Here is a 20,385-nt window from a genome sequence, read left to right on the forward strand (position 1 = left end):
CCTTAATCTTTTCCTCCTTCTAGCAATCAAAGCAGTACAATCAAGTGATTCCCTCCCCCCACTTTCTTCATCATCATCATCATCATCATCATCATCATCATCATCATCATCATCATCATCATCATCATCATCATCATGATGTTGGTCGTGGGGCTTGAACTCTAGGCCTGGGCACCGTCCTCTGCTCTTTTCCCGCCCAGGCTGGCTTTGAACCATGATCCTTAGATCTCAGTCTCCTGAGTAGCTAGGATGACAGGCCTGAGCAATTGGCTTCCAGCCCCCCCACCCCACCCCAGGATGAAACCCAAGGCCTTATATATTCTAGGCAAGTGCTCTATCACTAAGCTATCATTCTCCTATTCTTGTCACAAGAAAATCATTCATGAGGGACTGGGAATGTGGCTTCGTGGTAGAGTGCTTGCCTAGCATGCATGAAGCCCTGGGTTCGATTCCTCAGTACCACAGACAAAGAAAAAAGCCAGAAGTGGTGCTGTGGTTCAAGTGGTAGAGCGCTAGCCTTGAGCAAAAGAAGCTCTGCAACAGTGCCCAGGTCCTGAGTTCAAGCCCCAAGATTGGCACACACAAAAAAAAGAAAGGAAAATCATTCAGCAATCATTTCGATTCATTCTGCTCAAAATGGCACATGGAAACCAGTAGATAGAATAACAAACTCTTGAATAGACAAATGCTAAAATGAGATTTTTTTTGGTCGGTCATGGGGCTTGAACTCTGGGCCTGGGCACTGTCCCTGAGCTCTTCAGCTCAAGGTGAGTGCACTATCACTTAAGCTACAGCAACACTTCTGGTTTTCTGGTGATTCATAGGAGATAAGAGTCTCACAGCTGGGGCTGGGAAGGTGGCTCAGGGTAGAGCTCTTGCCTTTCATGCTTGAGGCCCTGGGTTCGATTCCTCAGCACCACATAAGCAAAAAGAAAAAAGTCGGAAGTGGTGTTGTGGCTCAAGTGGTAGAGTGCTAGCCTTGAGCTGAAGAGCTGAGGGACAGCGCCCAGGCCCAGAGTTCAGGCCCCACAACCGGGCCCCCTCCCCCCCCAAAAAAAGAGTCTCACAGCTGGAAAGGTGTGGCTCAGTGGTAGAGTGCTTACCTTGCATGCATGAGGTCCTGGGTTCGATTCCTCAGCACCACATAAGCAGAAAAAGGTAGAAGTGGTGCTGTGGCTCAAGTGGTAGACTACCTGGACTGACAAAAAATAAAAAATAAAAAAAAGAGTCTCACAGACTTGCCTGCCAGGGCTCACTTTGAACCTCGATCCTTAGATCTCAGCCTTCTGAGTAGATAGGATGACAGGCATGAGCCACCAGAGCCTGGTGAGATTTGTTTTTAATGTGAGTAGAATGTTCCTGTGCAAAAAAAAGGAGAAAGCAAACCCTTTCAAAGCTTTTTTCTGAGAAAGGTGGAAAAATCCAATTGACTGTTTTCCTAACACCAGCTGGTTTCTTGAAGCCAAAAGAAATACCAGCTCCCAGGAGGAAGTCTTCCCTTCACTTCCAGTTAGAAATGCAGTCAGCTGCTTCACGGAGAGATCACACTACCTGTGAGACAATATTGATGGTAATTACGATGACAAACAACGACAAGCAATCAGGATTCTCACTCTCTCACCTTGTGGCTCTTCTCTATTTTTTTTTTTTGTTGTTGTTGTTGTTGGTCGTGGGTCTTGAACTCTGGGCCTGGGTGCTCTTCAGCTCAAGGCGAGCGCGCTACCATGTGAACCACAGCACCATTTCCGTTTTTGGGTGGTTCGTTGGAGATAAGAGTATCATTGCGCGCGTACTAAGGTTTGAACTCAGTGTCTGGATACTCTTAGAGAACTCTTTTTCTTAAGGCTAACATTCTTCCATTTGAGCCATAGCTCAATTTCTTGGATTTTGGTGGTTTATTGGATAGATAGAATCTCATGGACTTTCCTTCCCAGGTTAGCTTTGAAGGATGATCCTCAGATCTCACCATCCTGAGTAGCTAGGATGACAGGTAGCTGCTTTAATAGTGCTCTCCTTATGAAAACACTTCACTTCCTTATATAACACACACACACACACACACACACACACACACACACACACACACACACACACACACGATTACAAAGAATATTCTTTATTTTTTGTTTTCTCGGTTGTGGAGCTTGAAATCTGGGCCTGGGCACTGCCCCTCAGCTCTTCAGCTCAAGGCAAGTGCTCTACCACTTGAGCCACAGCGCCACTTCTGGTTTTCTAGTGGTTCACTGCAGGTAAGAGTCTCACAGACTTTCTTGCCAGGGCTAAATTTGAACCACGATCCTCAGATCTCAGCCTCCTGAGTAGCTGGGATTACAGGCGTGAGCCACCGACGCCTAACTTGGTTCATTATTCTTTTTTTTGGGGGGGGGGTCCAGGCATGGGGCCTGAACTCTGGGCCTGGGCACTGTCCCTCAGTTCTTCAGCTCAAGGCTAGCGTTCTACCACTTGAGCTACAGCGCCACTTCCGGCTTTTTTTTTCTTTTTGCTTATGTGGTGCTGAGGAATCGAACCCAGGGCCTCGTGCATGCAAGGCAAATGCTCTACCACTGAGCCACCTTCCCAGCCCCTGGATCATTATTCTTTAATGAATAATGAAATCCTATATTTGAGGGAAGTCTTTCTCTGTGATGAAGTCACTAGTCACTGATGCTGGTGTGAGGGAGGGAAAGTGAGAAAGTCGAAAGAAGAAGAAAACAGACAATAGTTATTTAGGAGAATCAGCAGAAAAGGCCTTAAACTTCTGGTAGATAAGGGAAATTGCTTTGAGGTATTAAGGTGGGAAGAGGCTGCTGTTCTCTGGGAAAAGGAGATAGTGGAAGGGCTGTAAATCACCGCCAAGGTCGCAGTCAGTACTCTGTGATTGAAAAAGCACAGAGCGGTGGTCCAGTCCTGGACGAGAAGGGCCTCCTTTTGCTGTTTCCCAGGACAGTCAGTGGTTCATGTGCCTGAGGTTTAGTTCTCACAGTTGGGGACAGGGGACTCTTGTTGGATGTTCTTGCACGAGGAGGAAACGAACTAAAACCCGTATTTTTTTTTTCTTTTCTTTTTCTTCACTGCAGCTTGAAAAATTGAATTATGATGATAGAGATCAGGTAATTGTGTTGAAGCACAGAAGTCTTTCTGAAATAATAGCCCAAGTGCTGATCTCTAATCTTGTTTCTCTTTGTTGGGAGAGGGCAAAGGAATCAGTACATTATGTCATCATCAGACCAAGGTGAGGCAGGAGGATGACTTGTTATCAATATTGACCTGTGACCGACGATCTCTCTGATGAACACAGTCAGCTGTACAGTCTCTCCACCCCCTCTGCCCCTATCAGTTGTGGGGCTTGAACGCTGGGCCTGGACGCTGTCCCTCAGCTCTTCACGTCAAGGCGAGCGCTCTACCACTTGAGCCACAGTGCCACTTCCGGTTTTCTGGTGGTTCATTGGAGATCAGAGTCTCATGGACTTTCCTGCCCCAGCTAGCTTTGAACTGTGATCCTCAGATCTCAGCCTCCTGAGTAGCTAGGATGACAGGCGTGAGCCACCAGTGCCCAGGCTTGGGCAGTCATTCTAAACAGGAGCAATCCATTTGAAACCAGAGGAGAGAAAATGTTCAGGGAAGCTGGGTGCCTGTGGCTCACGCCTGTCACCCTAGCTACTCAGGAGGCTGAGATCTAAAGATCATGGTTCGAAGCCAGCCCAGGCAGAAAACTCCATGTGAGTTGCTTGTCCGCTCAAAAGCCACAAGTGGCGCTGTGGCTCACGTGGTAGAGCGCTCGCCTTGAACAAAAGAAGCTCAGGGACAGAGCCCAGGCCCTGAGTTCAAGCCCTAGGACTAGGAAATAAAATAAAACAAAATAAACAAACAGAAAGAGCCAGTGAAAAGGAAGGTGGACAACTCTCAGGAAAAAGACAACTGCTGAAGAGACAGAGTAAACATCAAGGTCCTCTGAGAATTTCTACATTCACCAATTTGCTGGCCAGATACACAGACTTTGCTTCTGGCAGAAGGATGGAAAATTAATAGCTTTTAGTGTAATATACCTAAACCTGACTCTTGATCTTAAGTGTTCTTTCTAAATCTCTTCTGAGTGACAGGTCAGAGGCCATCTATAAGTCCATCTATAATTATAGGTTCATGACTATAATTTTAACTGCTCAGGAGGCTGAGATCTGAGGATCCCCATTCGAAGCCAGGCTGGGTAGCAAAGTCTTGAGCCTCTTATCTCCAGTGAACCACCAAGAAGCCAGAAGTGGAGCTGTAGCTCAAGTAGTAGAGCAGTAGTAGTCTGGAGCAGGAAAAGCTGATGGACAGTGCCCAGTCCCTGAGTTCAAACCCTAGAACTGCAGGTGGAAGGCAGTAACACTGTTCTGTAGGAGGAAGGGGAAATGAGCCAGAGATACAGTAGATCTTCATTTTCCAACAATGACACTCAACTACCAGCACCAGAAAAAGGTTCTGAGATGTTGCTATGTTCATGTTCAGGAGAATATTCAAAATCTTGACGCAGCTGGGCACCCATGGCTCACGCGTGTTATCCTAGCTACTCAGGAGGCTGAGATCTGAGGATCGTGGTTCAAAGCCAGCCCTGGCAGGAAAGTCCTTGAGATTCTTATCTCCAATGAACCATCAGAAAACTGGAAGTGGTGCTGTGGCTCAAGTGGTAGAGTGCTCGCTATGAGTTGGAGAGCTGAGGGACAGCACCCAGGCCCTGAGTTCAAGCCCCACAACCAACAAAAATAGGACAAAAATCTGACCCAAATAATCAGCTTTTCTGAAAAATATTCAATTCCAAAATGGCACGCGCGCGCACGCACGCGCGCACACACCTACACACACACACACACACACACACACACACACACACACACAAAGGGGGGGGGTGAGGAGAGCTGAAGATCAGAACCAGAGAATGTACATACATATTCCAAGATCTAAGTGGAAAATCCTTCCTTCCTTTCCTTCCTTCCTTTCTCTCTTTTCCTTCCTTTCTTCCTCTTCCTTCTTTCCTTCCCTCTTCCTTCCTTTTTTTTGTCCCAGACAGGGACTCCAACTTGGTATGAGGCTTGCTTTTGCTCACTGGCTGGCTTGTTACAACGTGAGCCACACATCCAACTATAAAAAGAAGTTTTTCAGGAAACACATTATACCCTTTTTTCCCCTTTTTTCTTTTCTTTTTTTTTTGGGGGGGGGGGTCCAGTTGTGGGGCTGAACTCTGGGTCTGTGTGCTGTTCCTCAGCTCTTCAGCTCAAGGCTAGCGCTCTACCACTTGAGCCACAACGCCACTTCCGGCTTTTTTCTTTTTGCTTATGTAGTGCTGAGGAATCGAACCCAGGGCCTCATGCATGCAATGCAAGCGCTCTACCACTGAGCCACCTTCCCAGCCCCACCCTTTTTTCTTGTATTGTGGGTCTTGAATTCTGGGCCTGGGCGCTGTCCCTCAGCTCTTCAGCTGAAGGCGAGTGCTCTACCACTTGAGCCACAGCGCCACTTCTGGTTTTCTGAGAGGTTCATTGGAGATCAGAGTCTCATGGACTTTCCTGACCAGGCTGGCTTTGAACCTTGATCTTCAGATCTCAGCCTACTGAGTAGCTAGGATTGCAGGCATGAGCCACCAGCACCCAGCTTGACACATTATATTCTCAAATGTCAAGCCGAACGGAAAGGACTGTAAATCATCTGCTCTGAGTATATGTAATATTTCCAATGTGTTTTCTCTATATCCTTTGTGGTTCCCTGCCCTCCACACCCCCCCCCCCGCCTTTAATAAAAAGTTTGACTGTCAAAGCCAATAGAAGTTCTGAGACTTTATGACCTTTTAAAAACAAAGCACCAGCTAGTCCTCACAGGGCTCAAGCTGGAGTCAGTTTCTTTGAAGGTACTCTGTCACTGTGATCTGATGAAAGGTGAGAAGAATATTTCTGAAACTTCGCAAGACACACTGTACCTGCCACCATCCACATTTTATTAGCCTTCTGCTTTATGTGAATGTTGCCATGGTAAAGACCTGGGTGGAGGGCATTCCCAAATCACTCTGTCAGATCGCTGTCACATCCTAGTTGTCAGGAGATGAAGGAGTCCATGTGCTCCCACAGATGGCTGTTGAAAAAAAAAAGAATCATGATTTTATCTATGTGTGGGGGGAAAAAAAAAACTAGAAAGAAAAGATCAAGGAAGCCAGGCGCTGGTGGCTCACATTTGTCATCCTAGCTACTCAGGAGGCTGAGATCTGAGGATCACAGTTCAAGGCCAGCCCTGGCAGAAAAGTCCCACCTTCCCAGGTCCCACCTTCCCCCCTTCCCCCAGACTTTAATCTCCAATTAACCCCTCAAAAACGGGAAGTGGTCCTGTGTTCAACTGGTAGAGTGCTATCCCTGAGCACAGAGAGGTTCAGGGACAATGCACAATGTCCAGGCTCTGAGTTCAAGCCACAGGACTGACCAAAAAAAAAAAAAAAAAAAGGCTCACACCTATCATCCTAACTACTGAGGAGGCTGAGATCTGAGGATCACGGGTTGAAGCCAGCCTGGACAACAGTGTCACTAAGATTTTTTGTTTTTGCCAGTCCCGGGGCTTGAACTCAGGGCCTGGGCACTGTCCCTGAGCTTCTTTTGCTCAAGGCTAATGCTCTACCACTTAAGCCACAGCGTCACTTCCGGCTTTTCCTGTTTCTGTGGTACTGAGGAATCGAACCCAGGGCTTCATGCATGCTAGGCGAGCACTCTAACCACTGAGCCACCTTCCCAGCCCTCACTAAGCTTATCTCCAGTTAACTATTTGTTATTGTGTCCAAACTTATCTGTCTCTGGTGTCCAAATTTCCCCTATACATGCTGACAATCCATGTTGAACGTGTCTACTCTAATTTAATTTGAACATCATTGTCTCTGTAAAGAGATAACACATCACTTCCTGAGATTTGGGACCTCAAGACCCCTATATACCATTTTCTTTTTTCTGGTCGGCCGTGGGGCTTGAACTCTGGGCCTGGGCACTGTCCCTGAGCTCTTCAGCTCGACGAGAGCACTCTACTGCTTGAGCCACAGCGCCACTTCCGGTTTTCTGGTGGTTCATTGGAGATAAGAGTTGGACATTCCTGCCCTGGCTGGCTTTGAATCGAGATCCTCAGATCTCAGCCTCCTGAGTAGCTAGGATTACTGGCGTGAGCCACCAGTGCCTGGCCCCAATATACCATTTTCAGGGAGATGTAATTGAAATTATAATACTGGCCTATGCATCTTTTTTGTTTGTTTGTTTGTTTGTTTTTTGGAGCTGTTAGTATTTGAACTCAGGGTCTTCCTACCGTAGCTAGGATGTCAGGTGCCAGCAAATATTCAATGAGATGGCCTCCCATGAAGTTATTTGCCTGAGCTGGCCTTGAACCAAGATCCTCCCCAATTTTACCTCCCAAGTAGCTGAGATTACAGTTCTGAGCCACCGCACCTTGCAGGCTCTCCTGTGTTTAAAATTAGCCAAGTGCCAGGTGCCGGCAGCTCACGCCTATAATCCTAGCTACTCAGGAGACTGACATCTAAGGATCACAGTTCAAAGCCAGTGCAGGCAGGAAAGTCTAGGAGACTCTTATCTCCAAGTGACTACCAGAAAGCCAGAAGTAGCACTGTGGCTCAAAATGGTAAAGTGCTAGCCTTGAGCAAAAAGAGCTCAAGGACAGTGGCCAGGCCTGAGTTCAAGCCCCATGACTTGTCAAACAAACCAACAAATCACAAAGGAGACGAATCCTGGAGGAAAAGAAAACCTTGACATGCTCTTGGGAGAAAAAAAAAGCAAAAAAACCCCATCTGACTCCTTGATCAATGAAGGGCAACTCAAGCCATGCTGTCATTTTGAGCTACTTTTCCAATCCTGCAGGGTGGTTATAATAACAACATTTTTCTCTCCCCCCCCCCCCCCGTCCCCCAATCTCTTCAACCTTCTTTCTTCTTTGAGTTTGACAAGCACAGAGCTAAAAACATTGCTCTCTCTCCCAGAATCATAACATGTCAGATCTAGACAGGACCTTGAAGCAAAAGAAATCATCAAGCACTGGAAGGGATTCTGTAGCAATAAAAAAAAAAAAATGTTCTCAGTATAAACAAAGCCCTCTGGGGAAATAGAGTTCTAGGCGAGGGTCTGAAAACTAATATTAAAGAAGGAAAGATACCGTTCTGAGTCGTTCAAGGAAATAACGCAAAAACATTTACAACAAAGCAACTGTGAGTTACACTGGGAATTATGCTTTAAGGCTGAAGGTAAATGGTTATGGAGCTGGGGGCTTATGTGTGTAATCGTGTTGTATAGGAATTCAGTTGCAAGAAACAGAGAAGCCATTTGCTTTTTTGGTCAGTTGTGGGGCTTGAACTCTGGGCCTGGGCACTGTCCCTGAGCTCTTCAGCTCAAGGAGAGAACTCTACCACTTGAGCCACAGGTGCCACTTCCGGTTTTCTAGTGGAGATCAAGACTCTCATGGACTTTCTTGCCTGGACTCTTGAGTAGGTAGGGATGGTAGGTGTGAGCCACGGCGCCCGGCTTAGAGGAATCTCTTGATTCATTAAACCCTAACTTTTTCAAGACTGGATGAATAGAGAAGGAGAATAGAGAAGAATCTGTCCAACGAGTCACGTTGAAAGCAGAGATGAGCAGATTCTACTGGGTAGGTTGATGGGGGATGTGAATGAAATTCTTGTCTCAGTTTGGAGGGCCAAGGACTGGATGCTTCAGGGCACGAGGAGATGGAAGGTGTGTGCGTACCACTGGCTTTGAGTATTTTGAACCCTGTTTTTGGAGAAAGGATTAATCTAAGAGTCTCTGAGCTGACAGTGTCATTATCACTTGATAAGAAGGTGACATGGAGAGTAATCTGATATTAAGTCAGAGATAGCTCCTGTATTGTGAACCAGCTGGGGGGCCCCCAGCGAAACTTGATCTTTGCTGCAGGCTTCTCGCCAGGAAGTGTGACTGCCAGGAAAGAGATAAGAGGAGTACTGTCTTTCTCTGCTGTAATCTCAGCCACTGGGGAAAACTTAAGTATAAAGATCATGATCGGAGTCTCTCCTGGGGTTGGGGGAGGGGAAAGTGGTACGCTAGACCCCGTCTGAAAAAAATAACTGAAATAAAGGCCTGCAGGCATGACTCAAGTGTAAGAACACGTGCCCAAGTCCTTAAATTCCAACTCTAGGACCTTAGAGAGAAAGCCAGGCGCTGATGGCTCATGCCTGTCACCCTAGCTACTCAGGAGGCTGAGATATGAGGATTATGGTTCAAAGCCAGCCCTGGCAGGAAAGTCCTGTGACACTCTTATCTCCAATAAACTATCAGAAAATCCGAAGTGTTGCTGTGGCTCATGTGGTAGAATGCTTGCCTTGAGGTGAAGAGCTTGGGGACAGCGCCCAGGTCCAGAGTTCAAGACCCATGACTGACCAAAAAAAAAAAAAAAGAGAGAGAGAGAGACGATGGGACATAAAACAGAAACAGGTAGACAAAGAGAAAGATGAGATATAAACTGGGAGATAAAGAGATAAGGGAGGCAGAGAGACAGAAAACCATAGATGAAAAGAGAAACAGAGATGTGTGTGTGTGGAGAGAGAGAGAGAGAGAGAGAGAGAGAGAGAGAGAGAGAGAGAGAGAGAGAGAGAGAGAGAGATGTCCCCAAGGAAGTGCTTTTTATTTATTATTTTTGTCAGTCATGGGGCTTGAACTCAGGCCTGAGCACTGCCCCTAAGCTAGCACTTTACCACTTTGAGCCCCAGCAACTCTGGTGGTTTAATAGAGACAAGAGTCTTACAGACTTTCCTTCCCAGGTTGGCTTTGAACCATGGTCCTCAGATCTGAGCCTCCTGGGTAACAGATAGGATCACAGGCGTGAACCAACAGTGGCCCATCTGATGGGCTGGGAAGGTGGCTCAGTGGTAGAGCACTTGCCTTGCATGCCTGAGGCCCTGGGTTCCATTCCTCAGCACCACATAAGAAAAAAGAAAAAAGCCGGAAGTGGCGCTGTGGCTCAGGTGGTAGAGCGCTAGCCTTGAGCTGAAGAGCTGAGGGACAGCGCCCAGGCCCAGAGTTCAGGCCCCACTACCAGATCCCCCCCCCAAAAAAAACCAAAACAAGTGTTGTATGAAAGGAGAGAAGGTTAGCACTCCCCTTGACAAGGATGGAAGAGGCCCTTGGGCCTGACAACATGCATACGGTTAAAGCATTGCCACCTACTTCGTGGCATCTAACTATCGGTTTTAGTAGATGAATGGATCAAGAAAATGTGGTATATATACACAATGGAATTCTATGCCTCCATCAGAAAGAATGACATTGCCCCGTTTGTTAGGAAATGTAAAGGCTTGGAAAAAATTATATTAAGTAAACCAAACCCAAAGAAACATAGGTCCCATGGTTTCCCTTATTTGCAATATCTAGTATATGTATGAGTCAAGCAGAAAGGGTCAGATAATGTGATGTTAGGAAAATGAACCCTTAGATATGTATTTTAATAGTTTTTTTTTCTTTCATGCATTTGTTTCTAATGCATTTATAAGATTATTTCTTCGTTGCTTTGTATGTCCTTCCCCCACAGTATAACCCCTGCTTTCACTATATTTGATGTTGGTATAATTTGTGGAGGAGATGGGGAAAAACAAGTCGTTTAAGGATACAGGTGGACCCGTTGCAACAATGAGAAGTACAAGTTGTCATGTCGAAAACGAACTTTACAACTTTGGTGCGGGCCGGGGGGGGGGGGGGGGGGGAGAGAGAATCGGGGGGGGGGCGGGGGGAGGCTGGGAAGGGATTGAAGGGTAAACAAAGGAGGAGGCTGCAATGCTTGATAAGAAATGTACTCATTATCTTGCCCCTGTAATTGTAACCCCTCTGTACAGTATGTTCACAAAAAATAAAAATTAAAAAAATAAAACATTTTTTAAAAAGTACATCTGATAATAAAAATAATAAAAAAGATATGATTGCTCCAGCAATCTCTCCTCTCTCTCTCTCTGTTTCTGTCTGGGACTTGAACTTAGGGCCTGGGTTGCTGTCCCTTCGCTTTTTCCACTCAAGGGTGGCACTCTACTACTTAAGTCACAGCTCTACTTCCAGCTTTTTGGTGATTAATTGGAGATAAAGAGTCTTGCATCTTAGGGCTGGGAAGGTGGCTCAGTGGTAGAGCGCTTGCCTTGTAGGCATGAGGCCCTGGGTTTGATTCCTCAGCACCACATAAGAGAAAAGGCCAGAAGTAGTGCTGTGGCTCAAGTGGTAGAGCGCTAGCCTTGAGCTGAACAGCTGAAGTACAGTACCCAGGCCCAGAGTTCAGGCCTCTTGAGAGACAAAAAAAAAAAAAAAAAAAAGTCTCATGGATTTTCCTGCCCGGGCTGGCTTTGAACCGAGATCCTCAGATCTTGGCCTCCTGAGTAGCTAGGATGACAGGGGTGAGCCACCAGTGCCCTACCCTAATGTGATTTAAAAAAAAAATTGGGCATCTTTATGCAGGCCCCAATAAAATGTCTCATGAAAGACAGAAATGCTTTAATCCTGGTATAAGGTAAAATCTTATATAGTATATCCTTGACTTCATGGTCAAGGTTAAACACACTCCCTTCCTCTCTTCCCTGATTTGATTGAATTTAACACAGTCCTTGGATGAGCCAAACACTCGACGACACTCAACACATGGGTAAGATGAGAGAGATTTCTCAGTGGAATCTGTTGTTTAAAAAAAAAAAAATGGGGGCTAGGAAGGTGGCTCAAGTGGTAGAGCACTAGCCTTGAGCTGAAGAGCTGAGGGACAGCGCCCAGGCCCAGAGTTCAGGCCCCACGACCGGACCCAAAAAAAAAAAAAAAAAAAAAGGTTTCTGTTTTCTGGGCTAACAGCCTCTCCATTATCCTGGCTGCTTGCTCTTCACTCTATTTCTGGGCTAGATTAATTCCCAGAAAACTTCTGTAGCCATTTTCCTGATGGAAGTTCTCAACACTGATTAGGAGATAAGGTAGGGTTCCAGATTTTAGTTTTTGGAGACTGATAGGTGTCTCTTCTTCTTTTTCTCCTTCTTTTGCTAGTCCTGGGGCTTGAACTCAGAGCCTGGGCACTGCCCCTGAGCTTCTTTGGCTCAAGGCTATTAACCTACCACTTGAGCCACAGCGCCACTTCCGGCTTTTTCTGCTTATGTGGTGCTGAGGAATTGAACCCAGGGCCTCATGCATGCAAGGCAAGCACTCTACCACTGAGCCAAGTTTCCAGCCCCATGTCATTATTATGGTCAGTAGAAAAGTACAGGATTGGACTGGGAGTATGGCTCAGTGGTAGAGTGCTCACTTAGCATGCATGAAGCCCTGGGTTCAATTCCTCAGTACCACATACACAGAAAAAGTGGTGCTGTGGCTCAGGTGGTAGGGCACTAGCTTTGAGCAAAAGAAGCTCAGGGACAGCGCCCAGGCGCCGGGTTCAAGCCCCAGGACTGGAAAAAAAAAAGTACAGAATCTTGCTTTGGTGGTTTTGGGGTTCCCCCGCCCCCACATATCTTTTCATCTGTGCCGTCAGCCCAGGAAAAGGTGATCATGAAACCACTGTGTGAAATGAAGTCTGCTTTGTATGGACAAAGGCTTTGATCAGTAGCTGTGCTGTGCTTCTAAAGCTGCGTGGGTTTGGGGTTTGGTTTGGTTTTCTTTTTTTTTTTTCTTTCCTGGGATGGGGGCAGTGCAAGGTGGGGGGGAGTGCCTGCAGAATTCAGTGGGTTACAGGCATGCTGCTTCTTTCTGATCCTCATTAGTCAGCTGTCTCCCCCCTACCCTCTCCACACACCCCTCCTCCCCCCAGCACAGAGGGGAGGACTTGCAGAGCCTCTTGTGTGCATGTCACCCTGAACCTAGAGGGGAGAGGGGGCAGCCCCAGGGATCTCCTTCTAGGAGCCAGCCCCCACCCAGCAGCAATATGGAAATGACTTCTTCCAATTGCTTGGAGAGTCTGGAAGATCGCCTTGCAGGAGGGTCCCATGCCAGCGGACAGATGGGCTGGGCTGCGGGAGGCACAGGCTGCTCTGGGCACTCTGGTTAAGGTTTCCCAAGGTAGGTGGTCCATCCAGCGGGGCCAGGGAGGCTGTTTTGGGAGAGGGAGCTCAGGCCACACCCCCAGGCTCTACACACAGCCTTGTGTGCATCCCAACCACTGCGCGCTCTCTCTCAGTCTCTCTATCTCTCTCCTGCCAGTCCTGGGGACTCATCTCAGGGCCTGGGCACTCACTGTCCCTGAGCTTCTTTTTGCTCAAGGCTAGCACTCTACTACTTGAGCCACAGCGCCACTTCCAGCTTTTTCCTGTGTATGTGTTGCTGAGGAATCGAACCCAGGGCTTCGTGCATGCCAGGTGAGTACTCTACCACTCAGCCACCTTCCCAGTGCTGCTCTGTCTCTTGAGAAAGAAAAACGAGCTCTCTGGTCTCTCATACTTAGAGCAAATCTCTGGGCCATGTTCTTTCGGACTGCTGCCCCACGTTAATGCCCACAGGACAGCACCTTAGCAAGGTGGCTGAATGTGTCCTTCAAATGAGGTAGCTACTCCAAGTTTAAAAAGAGTAAGGCTGGGGCTGGGAAGGTGGCTCAGTGGTAGAGTGCTCACCCAGCATACATGAAGCCCTGGGTTTGATTCTTCAGTACCACATACACAGAATAAGTGGCGTTGTGGCTCAAGTGGTAGAGCACTAGCCTTGAGTGAAAAGCAGTTCAGGGACAGTGCCCAGGCCCTGAGTTCAAGCCCCAGGACTGGCAAAAAAAAAAAAAAAAAAAGATAATAAGGCTGGATGCTGGTAGCTCCTCATGATTATAATCCTAGCTACTTAGGAGGCTGAGATCTGAGGATTCTGGTAGAGCGGAGGAGCAGAAAAGTTTGTGAGACTCTTGTCTCCAATCAATTAGCAAAAAGTTGAAAATGGAGGTATGGTTCAAATGGTAGAACATCAGCTTTTTTTTTTTTTTTGTCGGTCATGGGGCTTGAGCTCTGGGCCTGGGCACTGTCTCTCAGCTCTTCAGCTCAAAGCTAGTGCTCTACCACTTGAGCCACAGCACCACTTCGGGTTTTCTGGAACCAGAACACCACCTTTAACCAAAAAAAAAAAAGAAAGAAAAGCCAAACAAGAGTATGAGGCTCTGAGTTCAAGTCCTAGTCAGTACTAGCACCACAAAAAATAAAAAGGATAATAAAACCAACAAGGTAGGTTAGTTTAATTAGTTTAGGAATAGTACAATCTTGCTGGGCTCCAGTGGCTCATGTCTGTCATCCTAGCTACTCAGGAGGCTGAGATCTGAGGATCGTGGTTCAAAGTCAGCCTGGGCAGGAAAGACCATGAGACTCTTATCACCAATAAACCACCCGAAGACCGGAAGTGGCGCTGTGGCTCAAGGGGTAGAACACTAGCTTTGAGCAAAACAAGCACAGTAGACAGAGCTCAAACCCAGAGTTTGAGCCCCTGGACCAGCAAAAAAAAGAAAAAAAAAAAAGAAATAATGCAATCTCTAGAGCTCACTAAGAAAATGAACTTTGAGATTTATGCTTTTATATCCCTGAAAACTCCTTTCTTTTATTTATGCCACAAATCCTTTAAAAAAAAAACCAACCCAATAGTTAGAAAGTGCATGTGTGTCATTCTCTCTCTTATACTTGGAATGAAGCTGAGGAAATTTAATGTTTCTGAATTACAGCCTGTGGATTTGTGATAAGGACTCTAAGTGAGAAGCCTTTTAATTCAGAGCAGAATCTGTTTCCAGCTATTGTTCAATGAATGTAAAGTATCTGGGTAGTGGACATGTTGTATAATGTAGCTAAGTGCCAGGCAAACAAACCTTTGTAGGGCTAGTGCTGAACTCCTGAATACCCATGAATAGTGAGCTAATTTGCTATTTATTTGGAGTTTTCCTTGAAAAATAATATTAATATTATTAATAATAATAATGCTTGTCAAAGCCGAATGAGAGTTGGGTGCCAGTAGCTCATACCTGTCATCCTAGCTACTGGGGAGGCTGAGATCTGAGGATCCTGGCTCAAAACCAGCCTGGCAGGTAAGTTTTTGAGATGCTTATCTCCAATGAACCACCAGAAAAACCAGGAATGGGGCTGTGGCTCAAAGGGGTAGAGTGCTAGCCTTGAACACAAAAGCTCAGGGACAGCGCCCAGGCCTTGAGTTTAAGTCCCATGACGGGGAAAAAGAAAAAAGAAAAGACGAGTCCCATGAGTTGACAGGATGAAGCGAAGTCACAGCTGAGTGAGGATAAGTAATCTAAAAGGAAACTGGGGACAAACCACATAGTGATGCCCTCTTTAAGCAAATAGAAAAGCTGTCAGAAGACTGGGCATGACAGCTCCTGAGTCTCTGGAGACCAGCAGTTCACTGGCTCTAATATTAACATAGCTTGCAACAGAACGCTGTCACTAGAAATAGGACAGCCCATCTCACTTCCACTTGGGCAATTTGCATTCTGGGAAAACAGCTCCTAATTTCTTCCTGTCGTTTACTATCCTCAGGCATTGCATTTTTTTTTTTTAAAGCTGCTTTGAGACATCGTTTATAGTCTCTTTGTCTACTTTCTGGAGAAACTCTATTCTCCCCACCCCTCCTACCCCTAAAAGAGGCAGACGCAAGAAATCTGCTTTGTTTGCCAGGGGAAACTGGTGGAGCTCAGAGGAATGAAATCTTTAGGCTTGTGAAGAACTGGGAAGTCTGTTTTCTTTTCGTTGCTAACCCAGAGAAGCCCCCCTCACACACACACACACACACACACACACACACACACACACACACACACACACACACACGCACACGCACACACACACACACACACACACACCCCGGCTTTCCTCACGATGGATAATCTATTACCTCCCACCAGATTCTCTTTCAAAAAATACCCTCTTCAAGCTCTCAGGAAGTATTTAGCGTCGCTGAGAAACGGAAGAGCTGAAGATCAGGTAACGTTTTGCTTCTATTACCTTTGAACATGATTTTGGGGTGGGGTGAATTACATAGCAGAGTGGTTTGGCTTTCTGTTCATCTACATACGCCTTTTCGTAGGCCCTGGTTAGATTATGTTCAGATGTAGCAATCGGAACAAGAGACAGGCTTGCTAGGGTTTATTTAAATGTGGAACATTTGGATCCTGAGCTTAAGCTGAAGTTCTGTCATAAAACCACAGGCTCTGCTTTCTTCTGAATATCTGAACTATTGTATCAAGAGTTAAGATTTTTTTTTTCTTCATAGCTTTGATAATTATCCAGGGTGTGGAATGTGAAACTTTGGGAAACTATTCAACGAGTAATTTTGAACTATTAATAGGTATTCATTTCAAAGGTTGAAACTATTAATATCTCAACCAAAAAAAAAAAGTCTCAAGCCCTAGAAATTCACTTGTCTTCCTGTATGTATTTGGGGTTACATATGTATTTAGGGTTATATTAATATTACTAGGGTTTGCAAAAAAACAAACAAACCATTTTTTGTAGCTTGTAAATGGTTCATGGATGAGCTGTAAAAGAGTAATAAGGAGACAGGGCTGGGAATGAGGCTTAATGGTAGAGTGTTCCCCTAGCATGCATGGGTTCGATTCCTGAGTACGTCATAAACAGAAAAAAGCAGAAGTGGCTCTGTGGCTCAAGTGGTAGAGCGCTAGCCTTGAGCAAAAAAGAATCTCAGGGACAGTGCCCAGGCCCTGAGTTCAAGCCCCAGGACTGTCTTAAAAAAAAAAAAAAGCCAGGCTGGGAAGGTGGCTCAGTGGTAGATTGCTTGCCTTGCATGCGTGAGGCCCTGGGTTCAACTCCTCAGCACCATATAAGCAGAAAATGCCGGGAAGTGGTGTTGAGGCTCAAGTGGTAGAGTGCTAGCCCTGAGCTGTAGAGCTGAGGGACAGCGCCCAGGCCCTGGGTTCAAGCCCCACGGGGAAAAAAAAAAAGGGTAAGAAGACAGAATCGATCATTTCTTTTTAGCACAGGAGAATGTTATAATTTTCAGTCTTTTTTTTTTTTAAGCCAATCAAAAGTCAGTTTCTAATAGGAGACGCTCGCATGTGGGCGTAGGAGCGTTTTTTTAAAAAAGACTTGGAAAATGTCTAATAAAAAAAAATCTACTCCTTGCTCTAAATCATGCATTCCTTATACTGCTTGCAATGTCCTTCCACCTTTGCCATCTGTGGAAAAAGGATTGCTACAAAAAAAAACCCTGCTTTTTATAATTGTGGTGGATTGTTAAGAAGAAGTAACAATGTCTAGCCCTATTTTTAAATCCGGTGGCTCAGTCCGAAAGACATGAGACAGTGAGACACAAAGGGGAAGGACAGATCTGTCACCACATAGCGGGCCTAGAGTCAAACAACCTGGCCCCCTGTGCTTATGACTAGAACAGCGGGACAAGGGCAGGGGACACGACTCCTGTCTTGTGTTTGTTCTTTGTGACAGCAGATGACCCATTTATTCAGACACTTCTAGGAAAGGAGAGTGAAGGACCCTTTCATGACAGGCTTTTCAAAGAGTTCGTTATCTAATTTGGGGGGGGAAAAAAAAGAAAGTCAGTGCTACTGTTGGATAAAGAGCTGATTTTCTGCCCCCCAATTAGTTTTGTTTTTTTTTTAAACAAGAGCTGGAGAATCAAAGAGATTCCCTTCATTAGGGGAGCTAGGCTGCTCCAATTTCCTCTTGCTTAGTGAAGGTGTCACACTTAAAAAGAAAAATCTCCTGGGTCTCCAAGTCTCAACATGCACTTGGCTTTGAAGTAGAAAGCCAGAGAGAGCCATGTGGCGATGTTCAGAGGTTTGGGGTGTCAGGCTTTGGAATGTCACAGGGTTTTGGAAGGGGAGAAGGGAGGTGGTCAAGATGGAACTGAACCTATGGAATTTAGATGAACTGATTTCTCCCCTTCTCTCAGTAATTATGCGTTGTGTATGTGTATATGTGTATGTGCATCTGCGTGCCAGTACTGGCAGTCGAACTTAGTGTCTAGACACTCTCCTTTAGCTTTGCTGCTCAAAGCTAGTGCTCTGGGGCCTGGGAAGGTGGCTCAGTGGTAGAGTGCTTGCCTAGCATGCGTGAAGCCCTGGGTTCGATTCCTCAGTACCACAGACACAGAAAAAGCCACAAGTGGTGCTGTGGTTCAAGTGGTAGAGTGCTAGCCTTGAGCAAAAGAAGCTTAGGGACAGTGCCCAGGTCCTGATTTCAAGCCCCAGGACTGACAAAAAAAAAAAAAGCTAGTGCTCTACCACTTGAGCCACATCTCCACATTGGGCTTTTTGCTGGTAAGTTGGAGGTAGTGTCAGAGAGACTTTTCTTGTTCAGGCTGGCTTTGAACCATGATCCTCAGATCTTAAACTCTGGAGTAACTAGGATTACAGTCATGAGCCACCAGAGGTCTGCACAACAGCCCTTGAATTTGAAGCTACATTCATTCTTGTGATTTTATCACCTATCATCTTCATCCCTTGTGGCTGTGAATTTTATTTATTAAAAAAAATTATTTTTTTGTCAGTCATGGGGCTTGAACTCTGGGCCTGGGCACGGTCCCTCAGCTCTTCAGCTCAAGGCTAGCCCTCTACCACTTGAGCCACAGCCCCACTTCTGGCTTTTTCTATGTATGTGGTGCTGAGGACTTGAACCCAGGGCCTCATGCATGCAAGGCAAGCACTCTACCACTGAGCCATCTTCCCAGCCCTATTTATTTACTTTTTTGGTGGCAGTACTGGGGCTTGAACTCAGGGCCCGAGTTGTTATACCTTAGGTTTTTTTTCACTCAAGGCTGGTGGTCTGCCACTTGAGCCACAGCTCCACTTTGGGCTTTTTGGTAGTTAATTGGAGCTAAGAGTCTCATGGACTTTCCTGCTCTGGTTGGCTTTGAACCCTGATCCTCAGATCTCAGCCTCCTGAGTAGCTAGGATGACAGGCACGAGCCACCAGTGCCTGGCTGTTAGATTATTTTATTTCCTCCAAGTCAGGGAATACAATTCTTGTTCACCATTTCAGCCCTAGTGCCAAGTATCAACCTGGCACATAGAAGACACATTTTATGTAACTGAATGAATGAAAGGCTTCATAATTGGTAAGAGAAGACGTGGGGTCAGGAGTCTACAGGGGGTTAAGATGCTCTCGTGCAAGGCAAGAGCTAGTAGAAAAAAATAGGGCGATTATCCTCTTTGAGCACAGGCGAGTGAGATCTAGAGGAGTTTATTTGAGAGATATGGGACTTGTGTTGGAGGTTAAGAGCTGTGAGTGAGTTCACACAGCTCTTGTGTGTCAGCGCTGAGATGAGAATTTCCCTCACTTGACTCCTGTGTTCTTTCCAATATTTGTTATGAGGCCAGAGTACAGGCAAAGAAAAAGGACATGTGGGCAGAAAGAAAAGAGGAACATAGATGATGGCTGAGGTCAACTTGCTCCTTTAAGCAAAGACTAACACAGAAAAGCCTCCTCCCTGTGGCCCCCCCCCTTTTTTTTTTTTTGGGCCGGTCTTGGGCTTAAACGTGGGGCCTGGATGCTGTCCCTCCTAAAGTATTTTTAAAATATTAAAAAAATTTTTTATTATTTTGTTGGTCGTGGGACTTGAACTCTGGGCCTGGGCACTGTCCCTGAGCTCTTCAGCTCTACCACTTGAGCCACAGTGCTACTTCTGATTTTCTGGTGGTTTATTGGAGATAAGAGTCTCAGGGACTTTCCTGCCCAGGCTGGCTTTGAACTGTGATCCTCACATCTCAGTCTCCTTAGTAGCTAGGATTACAGGCATGAGCCACCAGTGCCCGACTGTGCCTTAAGTTTTATCACTCTAGGCTAGTACTCCATCACTTGAGCCACATCTCCACTTCTGGCTTTTAGGTGGTTCGTTGGTGGTAAGAATCTCATGGACTTCCTGCCTCAGCTGGCTTCGCACTGGGATCTTTGGATCTCAGCCTTCTGAGTAGCTAGGATGACAGGCATGAGCCACTGATATATGTCTTGAAAAACCTGGTTTGTGTTTGTTTTTGCCAGTCCTGGGGTTTGAACTCAGGGCCTGGGCGCTGTCCCTGAGCTCCTTTTTGCTCAAGGTCAGCACTCTACTACTTGAGCCACTGTGCCACTTCTGGCTTTTTCTGTGTATGTGGTACTGAGGAATTGAACCTAGGGCTTCATGCATGCTTGGCAGGCACTCTACCACTAGGTTGCATTCCTAGCCCAGAGATAGAGTGTTTCTGTGTAGCCTAGGTTGGCTACTCATACTCATGATCATGCTCCTGGCCTTGGCCTCCCAAGGTGCTGGGATTATAGCTGTACACCGCAATGCCCCGTGAGACCTCTCTCCTTCGGCTGGTAGTACCCTCCTGAGCCTCACTGATCTGAAACCTCATTGTATGTGTTCCCTGGAAGAGGGAGAGCAGAGGAAGGGATCAGAAAACTCGCTGGCGAAT

At 46.3% G+C, this 20,385-nt stretch overlaps 1 protein-coding gene and 1 non-coding gene across 3 annotated transcripts in view; both read left to right on the top strand.

Moving 5' to 3' along the window:
- The first annotated feature begins 10,105 nt into the window (after window positions 1–10,105).
- On the top strand, window positions 10,106–10,231 carry LOC138816060 (U6atac minor spliceosomal RNA). Its single transcript, XR_011368547.1, has one exon. It is a non-coding gene; the product is annotated as a U6atac minor spliceosomal RNA (small nuclear RNA).
- A 5,234-nt stretch (window positions 10,232–15,465) lies between these two features.
- The window catches only part of Atp2c1 (ATPase secretory pathway Ca2+ transporting 1), an 88,592-nt gene continuing 83,672 nt past the window's right edge, over window positions 15,466–20,385 (top strand). The window contains exon 1 of one of the 2 annotated variants that reach the window (XM_070005398.1): window positions 15,466–15,937. In XM_070005398.1, coding sequence (XP_069861499.1) covers window positions 15,833–15,937 — 105 coding nt within the window. In that variant the 5' untranslated portion in view covers window positions 15,466–15,832. The remainder of the gene's footprint in view (window positions 15,938–20,385) is intronic. The other variant, XM_070005395.1, reaches the window with a different exon arrangement.

The sequence above is a fragment of the Dipodomys merriami genome, unplaced genomic scaffold, assembly GCF_024711535.1.
Source record: "Dipodomys merriami isolate MVZ:Mamm:240054 unplaced genomic scaffold, mDipMer1.0.p SCAF_68, whole genome shotgun sequence".
Taxonomy (NCBI): Eukaryota; Metazoa; Chordata; class Mammalia; order Rodentia; family Heteromyidae; genus Dipodomys; species Dipodomys merriami.